Raw genomic sequence first — 11,161 nt, 5'->3', positions numbered from 1 at the left:
ATGAAAAGGCCTGAGCATGATACTTCCTTCACCTTCCTATCCCCAAAAATGGGGAGTTTGGATGCCTTCCAAACATTTAGGTCCAACCACCACATTAACAAACCAAAAAAAACACATGCTACACAATTCCTGTCATCGTCTGGAAGAAGGGATTGACATTCTGACCTGAGACCTGTTATCATTAAACTGTGTTTGTGAACTTTTCCCCTTGTACATGTAACGGATGTGAAACGGCTAGCTTAGTTAGCGGTGCGCGCTAAATAGCGTTTCAATCGGTTACGTCACTTGCTCTGAGACCTTGAAGTAGTAGTTCCCCTTGCTCTGCAAGGGCCGCGGCTTTTGTGGAGCGATGGGTAACGATGCTTCGAGGGTGACTGTTGTCAATGTGTGCAGAGGTTCCCTGGTTCGCGCCCGGGTCTGGGCGAGGGGACGGACGTAAAGTTATTCTGTTACATACAATTGCTCTTATGTCTCAGCGATAGACTAGCATCCGGTCAAGGGGGTGTACTTGTAGACTACAGAAACAGGAGATGGAGTCCTGCCCTAACGGGCCATTCTGGCTCAGACAAGGCTACCCATCTACTTTAGGTCTCCAAGAATCTAAATATAATGAATCACTGGGAATCAACACCCACTCAGAAATAATCTACACTTGGTTTAAAAGAATAGTGACATTTATATTCAGTGGCTAGTTGAAGAAAACTGGGGATGTCATCAAATTACCAAGTTGTCCTTGGAATTCAGTGATTAGAAGGAAACATCACAAATGCGAAACCTTGGATCACACAAAACCAGTGTCCTCACAAAGAAATTACAACTGTGCATTTGGAATTGCAACTCTGTAAGGTGTCTGAGAAACCACACAGTAAATGGGTCTGATCAGGTAGAACTGACAGAGACTGAGGAAAATAATGCCCACATTCAACCCAACAAGACTGCAAATTGCTCTAATAACCTCACCATGTTCATCTTAATAGGTAAGAGATAGGAGACTGATGGAGATGACTGCTAGATGCAGAGGATAACTGGGGTTTATTCAGTAGAGCAAAACATTCAGAATGTTGCCAATAGGAATGCAATGTATATGGAGCTGAACTGACTCCCTATACTTGAGGACAGATATCTGTTTTGCACAATATATTTACATCTTAATGTTCTGTAACATTTTACCCTCCTGAACAGACCCAGGCATTAAATAGCCCTTTGAAAATGTTGGTGTTTATGTCCATTCCTAACACCCCCTTCTCACCAAATGGAGGTATTTTACAGGATATTCCTTCAGTAGTCTTGTTTCTCTCCCAAATAAAGCAACAAAAATGTAACTGTAACATGTAACTGGACAAGTGTTAGTGGGGTCTGCATTTGAACTGTATTACTTTATCTAAGAAAGAAAGTGACGTGTTTTGATGAAATTAACTGGTAGGAAATAATTAGCTGCATGATGTGGATGCACCAGAAGGCAGTTTGACTAAAGCACACATTTGTTGGGATTTTAAAACGATGGTATACTTTCAAACCTTCCAAATAATGAAGGATGACATTGTTGTCACATATACAGTTTATATGCAAATAAAGACTACATCATGACATCCCAACCAAAACAAACATCTTTGGGCTTAGAAATTAAACTGGAGAAATTAGGGACAAAATGCCAGTCAATCAACAGGACATTGCAACAACATACAAAAAGACAAATTTAAAAATCACACTGTGCCAATAACTGCTTTCACCACAGGTTGCACATGTCCTCATCTGTACAAAATACACATTTTATTGTATGTCCTAAGAATACACAAGAACTTAAGGCAGACATGGGTCAAGCAAAACACAACATACTGCCTTTGTGTGGCCCAGTGAGTAGCTACGACCACTGGTATTCCCATTGAGGCGTCGCTCGGCAGACTAAACCAAATCAACATTAATTCCTCAGATTAGCAAAAAGGAAAATGTCCTCCAGAATAACGTGAACAAAAACATGTTGTTTTCTCAGTTCTATTTTTTCTCAATTCTAATGCACAACTTTGATTTGGCAACCAAGGACCCCGTGAAATAAATAAGATTCAATGTCTTTGAGTACATTTCTTCCACCAAAATAACAGGATTCAATATGGTTCATTTTTAGCACAGGCCTGCTGACAATAGATTGGTCAAACACACACACACACACACACACACACACACACACACACACACACACACACACACACGGTTTCAACTTGTGGACAGCAAGAGCTGCGGAATACAAGCAAGAGCTTGTAAAAACGACATGCAGCACACCACTTCTGAAATTTGCCTAGTCATCATCCAATACACCAATTCAAGTTTAGGTACCAAGAATGGAATATAAATTGATACAATTGTATTAATTGCGAGTCCACGATTGGTCTCAGCTTGTACAATTGGGCACTGATAACATATCGTTTGAGAAGGCAGAATTCCTCATAGAGAGAGAGGGACGATTGACTGATCCGTCACATGAGATAATTGAAATCTCAACGTTGCTCCACCATCCTTCCAGAGCCAGAGAGATGCATATTGTGAAGTGCTTGCACAAGACTAATTCTGTTTTGCTACTATTAACACGCACACCTGAAACTCAAACTCAATAAATAAAGACTGACAAATGTGGTAAGGCAGTGTTGAACATGCATCATTCATCACAAAGAACAAAAAATTCTACACACATACATGATAATAATATGCACATTCCTTTTAAGAGCAAGGTCTCCGTTTCTTTCCTCCGGTTTGTTTTGTTAACTGTGGAATTCTTTCAAGGCTTTCTGGGTGATATTCCTGGTCGACAGGACTCATCTCAAGGGTGATGCGACACGCCGTTCAGGTCTGTGACGCTCGCGGGCTACCCTGGTCGTGTGGAGAGCCAGGTTCCAACGAGTAGAGTGGCGCGACCATAACCGCCAGGCACAAAGACCCAGGGCAGGGGCCGGCCGGTAGTCTTTTTTGCAACGCAGAGAAAGTTCAAGTAAAAAAAACAAATAAGAGGAAGAATCCAAAGTTCTTCCTCGTGGCAGCTTGCTGCTTCCAGACCTCATGACGTCCCAGACGTTTCCAGGTAACTCTGGAGCTTCCGTACCGTGATTTTGTCCAGGGAACAGAGGTCAAAGTCAAAAGTTGTGTTTGTGATGTGGAAGTGTCCAGTCTCCTCGATGAGGTTCACGATCTGGGAGGCAAGAGAAGGCACAAAAAGAAAAGCTGTTAGTTAACACTCAGACTACAGTATGTAAACCCAAATCCCAGCAAGAATGGAGAAAGTGTACACATTTCTTTTTTCTTTGAATCTTCCACATTCAACATAAACAGACCAATTATATTCCATGCATGTCCTCCTCTTCCTAAAACAAAAGAGGAATGTTGCTTGGATAATATAGTATGTCTAAGCAGCTGATATTAAACTATATTGACCAGCAGCTGAGTTAGTTTGTATGTGCACTACTGTCTTAGAGAGCAGCCTCGTCATAGACAAATGTTGGACCTCACACAAAACTTATTAAAAACACATTTGTGGGAAATGTCATTGAGCGGTTGGTGGGCTAGTGTCGGTTGAACTTGGAATGGGGACCCCCCCCCTAATTCACTCCATCCCATCCCTCACATGCAGAACCCTGTATTAGAGAGGGAGAGACCCAAATGGGAATTATACTTTTTCCTTGGCTGGTGTCTTATTGGTTCTAGTTCTCCTCCGATAGGAGTGTGTGTGTGTGTGTGTATATGCATCTTCCTTGTGGTAATTACAGGCACTCGTGTGTATTTGTTGATGAAGCAACAGCAGTGTTGTAACGTAATGGGGACCCAAACCTGATCTGTTTCACACTACCGGATGGAACACATTTCTCCTTCTCCCTCGGAGCGCAGACCGGATTCAGGATTGCAGGGAGACTCCACCCATTGTTATGACACAGCAGATAGATGCTTGCAAGTCAAGTCGCAACAACCCCCCCCGCTTGTATCCGCAGAGATGGAACCACACCAAGATTTTCAGACCTGGTTTTGGTCATGTAGGACAGCATTTTGGCTGATACTTCCATTTTCCATTTGCCATGACAGATTCATTTCTATTGGATATAAACACAGTCCCCATTTTTGGTTTTCATCACAATGACAACAAAAAAAATCTCCCATGGGCAGACAGACAATCTACTTTAAAAAGACTCAACAATGACATAAGCCCATTTTTACATGTGTGGTTTTCCTAAACAGAGAGACTGGGGAGGAAACAGTGTTGGGAGGTTGGAAAGTTAATCATTCCCATGTCTCGTTTTCTGAGGACGTGGAACGCCACTCTGAACTCTAAACGCTCAGAGGATTAGCTTGATTACGCCACGAGTCAGCGCGCCACTTGCTAATGTTGTTTGGGGATGAGTTTTTCCACCGATGCTCAGAGCCAAACCTTTCTTTAGGAGAACGAGGAAGAGCGAGACCGCTCCTTGGCAACTGCGGCTGGGAATCGCCATTAATGCGGTCATATGATAGGCCTTGTGAACATAAACAAGAGGACGTTTGCTCTTAGGCGGAGTGGAAAAAAGGTTAACCAAATAATCTATCGTTTCCAGACACACATAGATGAAGTCCTCGACTATAATGTGGCGAGTAACATACAGTATGAAGTTGCTGGACATACAAGCCCAAACAAAACCACCCTAGCAAGTAACATCTATGCAAACATGAACTGCAAACATGTTGTTTTCTGAAAACACACACACACACACACACACACACACACACACACACACACTATTAAACCTCACCTGTTGTAGTATGTGCCTCTCTCTCAGTGTCATCAGTCGTCTGTGTAGCTCCACCAGCTCATCCAGGTAAGCCTGAGTGAGTGAGATACCAATTGAATAGTTCCAAAAGTGCAAACTCAAGCTAAATCAAGCAAACCTTCAAGTTCAAGTTCAAATACCTTAAAGTATTTGACCCAGGCCTGTTAACTAGTCACACCATCTGAGACTATGACAAAGAGAGTAAAGGTTGGATGGCCAAGGAAGAGTGTCTGTCTCCTGTCCATTTACATGAGCCTTGGTGAACATGAAGACTTCTTCAGTGTAAGATTACACTCAATGTAACTCCACTGGTATGATCTAATCTACATAGGACCCAACTGCAAGGAAGCTACTCACCTTGTCACAGTCAATGTTTTTATTCTTATCCTGCTTCGTTTGCTTCACCTCCAGTATCTGCGAGACATCAGGGTTGTATTCATTAGTACATAACGTAGCAAAACATTTCGCAATGCCAAATAAGTGTTTCTTTTGGACTAGTCCAAGAAGGACCATTCCAGTTTCAACCGGTTTGCTTCCGTGTTGTTCATAAGGAATATACAACCCAGATAAGGAATTACCATACGTGCCCGCTGGAAAACCGCTGATTTGTTCACACAACAGTCATTATTTACATAACAGTGTGGTTGGCGTATGAGGGAAATGAATCGTGGGAATTACGGGATGCTAATACGACAGATGTTTCCCTACGAGCAGCATTGGATAACAATAACAGCCGTGTTCACTTCCATAATGAGGAGAAAAATGACAAACAACACAGAAGGTTTCCTCCCAGCAGTGTTTATGCTAATACAGTATTTACATAAAAATATTTACATAAAAAGGGGGGGAAACGTATTCGGTCAATTTCTTTGGACTAATTGTGGTTAGGAACTATTGATTGGCTTCTCTAGGATGTGAAACTATTCAACATCAGGGATACCAGTTCATTTTACTGATAACATGTAAGAAACAATCCTCTGACAACTATTTATCATTTCCCCTGGTCTTACCTGGTTATTACTGGTCTTCAGTAAAGGCGGGGGCTCGTGTCGAGAGTGGGGAGAGGGGGCTGAGCTGTTCTCGCTCTCACTGCCGTCACTCAAGCTGACCCTGCAGACAAAGAGGATGACAAGAATTAGAATCCAAAATAGAAATTAGTCCGAGGTTGTTTTTCATCCAAATCGTACAACCACACACACCTAGGAGCAGCACAAGGTCAGAGCAGTGTCCCTGAAACTATTTTTTAGATAAAGAGCCTTGCTCAAGGGCACAACGATAGCAGGTGGTACCAGAGTTGCCAGTTCATTACAGCCCTACTGAACACGACAACGGGAGGGGCCAGAAGGGCCATGACAATGGCCAGGCGCTAACTACCGGCGATGGCGGTGTGTCATGTGCGTGTGCACCGGTCGCTCCAGGTCAGAGTCCATGTCGTCGTCGTCCTCCGAGTCATCCTCATTGTCTTCCGACTGCAGGTCATGGATTATCGAACGAAGGGGACCTAACACTGTGTGTGTGTGTGTGAGAGAGAGAGTCAGTGAAGAGGAGCTCACAACTTTATATACACATTTCACTGTCAACTCATCATGCTTAGTCTTGTGATTCCATCCAAGGACTGTAGTTAAGCGAGAGTATACCTGTGTGGGCTGTGCCAGGGACGGCCCCTACCTTCCTGCGGACGAACTCGGCCACTGTGTCCATGGAACAAAAACACATGCATGGAAGTGATTGAAAATGTAATACCCCCTTTTTGTCATGACCAATCCCCCCAAAAATGTATAGTTATTTCTGGGTGATCTGGGGAAAAGTGTGTATTTATAGATTCTGGTGTTACCTTGCCGTTTGTGGCTGGCTGCAAAGCCTGGGCTGGAGCTGGAACTGGAGCTGGCCGGACTGGGCTGCTCCGACTGGGAAAAGGCGAGAGGGAGAGAGATAAGAGACCCATAAACTATTAGAGATATACTACATGGTAACACCAGCGATCGCAGAGTGAACAAAGCCCATTGCGTAGGGTGCAAACACAGTGTGCACAAAACACTAAGAGAGGACAGTGATGCCATCAGCAGCCAATGAGTCCAGTTAGGGGAGCATACAATTACCACAAAGGTGTAGAGGGAGAGAATCTGAAGTCAAATATCTACTGTCTACTGATGGCATAGCTTCTATGCCATCAAAAGGAACATAAAATTCAACATACCAATTAGGATCTGGCTAAAAAAATAATTGAATCAGTTATAGAACCCATTGCCCTTTATGGTTGTGAGGCCTGGGGTCCACTTACCAACCAAGAATTCACAAAATGGGACTCTGCATGCAGAATTCTGCAAAAAAATATCCTCCGTGTACAGCGTAAAACATCAAATAATCCATGCAGAGCAGAATTAGGCAGATACCCGCTAATTATCAAAATCCAGAAAACCTCCCATAACAAAGCCATCACCTACAGAGAGATGAACCTGAAATAGAGCCCCCTAAGCAAGCTGGTCCTGGGGCTCTGTTCACAAACAGACCCCACAGAGCCCCAGGACAGCAACACAATTAAACCCAAACAAATCAAGAGAAAACTCAAATAATTACTTAAACATTGTAAAGAATTAACAAAAAAACAGAGCAAACGAGAATGCTATTTGGCCCTAAACAGAGAGTACACAGTGGCAGAATACCTGATCACTGCGACTGACCCAAAATTAAGGAAAACTTTGACTATGTACAGACTCAGTGAGCATAGCCTTGCTATTGAGAAAGGCAGACCTGGCTCTCAAGAGAAGACAGGCTATGCACACACTGCCCACAAAATGAGGTGGAAACTGAGCTGCACTTCCTAACCTCCTGCCAAATGTATGACCACAGAGATAGATATTTCCCTTAGATTACACAGATCCACAAAGAACTAGAAAACAAATCCAATTTTGATAAACTCCCATATCTACTGTGTGAAATACCAGTGTGCCAACACAGCAGCAAGATGTGACCTGTTGCCACAAGAAAAGGTCAACCAGTGAAGAACAAAACACCATTGTAAATATAACCTATATTTATGTTGATTGTTTTCTCTTTTGTACTTTAAATATTGGTACATCATTACAACACTATATATATATTTGACATGTCTATTCTTTAAGTGTAATGTTTACTGTAAATGTTTTGTTTATTTCACTTTTGTTTATTATCCAATTTCACTTGCTATGGCAATGTAAACATTTTTCCCAAGCCAATAAAGCCCTTTAAATTGAATTGAATTGACTGAGTGAGTGTCACTTCGCAACGTGAGGCGATTTGAGATAATAAAGTTAGTCCCTGATGGGCTTAACAGTCCCCCCCCACCCCCGTAAATCTGGGCCTGTCACACACACACAACCATAATGACGATAGATTTACAATGCTTTCGGCTGAGAACAGTATTCACACCTCACAAACACAGTTGGGCAGGAAGGCAGCCAACAACAGGTAGACCGTGCAGCAGGCTCACAATAAAAAGGGGATTCTGTTCCATTCCCACATGCAAAGGCAATACGTTTCTGGGGCCAGACAAGTACACAGTCTAAACAAATCCCAATGGAGACCGCAGACACAGACACATTACGTTAATCAACAACTCAAGTTCTCTGTGTGGAGTCAGACCATCGTCCATCAGATTAAATGTCGTCATACTACCAGAGTTTAATACAAACCAATTCAAATATATTGATCACTGGTCTCCCCTGGGAAAGACGACTTTTGATCCCACACCACACAGCTTGAGAACCTCTGCTACAGTTGAAGTTGGAAATTAACATACACTTAGGTTGGAATCATTAAAACTCATTTTTCAACCACTCCACATATTTCTTTTTAACAAACTATAGTTTTGGAAAGTCGGTTAGGACGTCTACTTTGTGCATGACACAAGTAATTTTTTCAACAATTGTTTACAGATTATGTCATTTACTGTATCACAATTCCAGTGGGTCAGAAGTTTAAATATACTAAGTTGACTGTGCCTTTAAACAGCTTGGAAAATTCCAGAAAATGTCATCATGGCTTTAGAAGCTTCCAATAGGCTAATTGACATCATTTGAGTCAATTTGAGTTGACATCATGGGGAAATCAAAAGAAATCAGCCAAGACCTCAGAAAAACAATTGTAGACCTCAAGAAGTCTGGTTCATCCTTGGGAGAAATTTCCAAACGCCTGAAGGTACCACGTTCATCTGTACAAACAATAGTACGCAAGTATAAACACCATGGGACCACGCAGCCATCATACTGCTCAGGAAGGAGACGCATTCTGTCTTCTAGAGATGAAGAACAACAGCAAAGGACATTGTGAAGATGCTGGAGGAAACCGGTACAAAAGTATCTATATCCACAGTAAAACAAGTCCTATATCGACATAACCTGAAAGGACGCTCAGCAAGGAAGAAGCCACTGCTCCAAAACCGCCATAAACACAAAGATCGTACTTTTTGGAGAAATATCCTCTGGTCTGATGAAACAAAAATAAGAACTGTTTGGCCATAATGACCATCGTTATGTTTGGAGGAAAAGGGGGGAGGCTTGTAAACTGAAGAACACCATCCCGAAGGGAAATTATGTGGATATATTGAAGCAACGTCAAGACATCAGTCAGGAAGTTAAAGCTTAGTCGCAAATGAGTCTTCCAAATGGACAATGACCCCAAGCATACTTCCAAAGTTGTGGCAAAATGGCTTAAGGACAACAAAGTCAAGGTATTGGAGTGGCCATCACAAAGCCCTGACCTCAATCCTATAGGAATTTGTTGGCAGAACTGAAAGTGTGTGCGAGCAAGGAGGCCTACAAACCGGATTCAGTTACACCAGCTCTCAGGAGGAATGGGTAAAAATTCACCCAGCTCATTGTGGGAAGTTTGTGGAAGGCTACCCCAAACGTTTGACCTAAGTTAAACAATTTCAAAGCAATGCTACCAAATACTAATTGAGTGTATGTGAACTTATGACCCACTGGGAATGTGATGAAAGAAATAAACAGTGAAAAAAATATTCTCTACTATTATTCTGACATTTCACATTCTTAAAATTAAAGTGGGGATCCTAACTGACCTAAAACAAGGACTTTTTACTAGTATTAAATGTCAGGAATTGTGAAAAAAATCAGTTTAAATGTATTTGGCTAAGGTGTATGTAAACATCCGACTTCAACTATATATAGATCATCATGAGCACACCTTGTCATATCCTGACTGACACTCATTTTAGTACAGGGAGGAAGATGTGTGCATAGAATACTGCACCCCAAATGTCACCAGAAGTTCACTGAATACACCAACTTCTATATCCAAGTCGCTCTACAACAAATAGTTGTACATTTCGCCAGCTATTTTAAGTCAGCGCAGAAGGGGCTAAAGCTGATGGTTCCTTTCAGGAGAAAGAGAAAATAATTAACCATTAAGTTAATCCTCTTTGGAGGGTGGCCCAAAAGGACATTTGAAGGAGCCATTAAAGTTAATCTGAATTAATTTGTTTACATTCCACTCAGATGACCCCTTGGAAAAACCAAGCCACGGCAGCACAAAGCAGTGATTTACAGCCAGGACATGGCTAGTGCAAAATGTTTTCAGCTGATAAGGGCTTGATAGGGCCATCTCACACACACACACCACACACACACACACACACACAAAGAAATTGTGGATTTAGAGCCTGAATAGAGAGGAAAAACTAATTTTCCAGAGGACACAAATGGAAGTAATTAATTTGATTGGACATTTTCCAGGTGTTGATCACTGCATGGCTTCCGTTTCCTGTCTGGCTTGTGAGGTGTCTCCATTCCAATTGTGGAAGTGTCAACAAATGTCCATTACCACCCCCCCCCGAACTTGCCAAGTGTCAGGCTGGCAAGTGGGGTGCACTAAAACCGATCCCCCTGTGTGGTCCTGGGGAGTCATGCGAGAATCTTTGATTCTCTCCCTCCCTCCATCTGGAGCGTTTTACAGCCTGTTTGTCTGTCTGGGTGTCTCATCGACATCAAATGCATGGTCAGAGGCCTCTGTTATAAATCAAGAGGCTTTTCTCTCTGCCTGTCGTTGTCCGGCTAAAAAGTAGACACTTGTAAAAAGAGAGAACGAGAGGAGAGCGCGAGAGAGAGAGCGAGAGCGACAGAGGAGAGTCCAAGTGAGAGAGAGAGGAGAGCCCAAGAGGGAGGAGAGCCCAAAAGAGAGGAGAGCCCAAGAGAGAGGAGAGCCCAAGAGAGAGGAGAGCCCAATAATAATAATAATAAATGCCATTTAGCAGACGCTTTTATCCAAAGCGACTTACAGTCATGTGTGCATACAAGATGGGTGGTCCCGGGATTGAACCCACTACCCTGGCGTTACAAGCGCCATGCTCTACCAACTGAGCTACAGAAGGACCACAAGAGAGA

General features: G+C 42.6%; 1 protein-coding gene across 4 annotated transcripts in view; it reads right to left on the bottom strand.

Moving 5' to 3' along the window:
* Positions 1-1,013: 1,013 nt before the first annotated feature.
* LOC118391958 (protein AF-9-like) overlaps positions 1,014-11,161 on the bottom strand; it is a 67,209-nt gene continuing 57,061 nt past the window's right edge. For all 4 annotated transcript variants that reach the window (XM_052459461.1, XM_035783485.2, XM_052459460.1 and 1 more), the window contains exons 8-14: positions 6,616-6,688; positions 6,419-6,472; positions 6,156-6,288; positions 5,792-5,891; positions 5,139-5,195; positions 4,764-4,835; positions 1,014-3,178 (exon numbers count right to left, since the gene is read on the bottom strand). In XM_052459461.1, coding sequence (XP_052315421.1) covers positions 3,047-3,178; positions 4,764-4,835; positions 5,139-5,195; positions 5,792-5,891; positions 6,156-6,288; positions 6,419-6,472; positions 6,616-6,688 — 621 coding nt within the window. In that variant the 3' untranslated portion in view covers positions 1,014-3,046. The remainder of the gene's footprint in view (positions 3,179-4,763; positions 4,836-5,138; positions 5,196-5,791; positions 5,892-6,155; positions 6,289-6,418; positions 6,473-6,615; positions 6,689-11,161) is intronic.

Source organism: Oncorhynchus keta, chromosome 13 (assembly GCF_023373465.1).
Source record: "Oncorhynchus keta strain PuntledgeMale-10-30-2019 chromosome 13, Oket_V2, whole genome shotgun sequence".
Lineage (NCBI taxonomy): Eukaryota > Metazoa > Chordata > Actinopteri > Salmoniformes > Salmonidae > Oncorhynchus > Oncorhynchus keta.
This window is presented reverse-complemented; position numbering and strand designations above follow the sequence as displayed.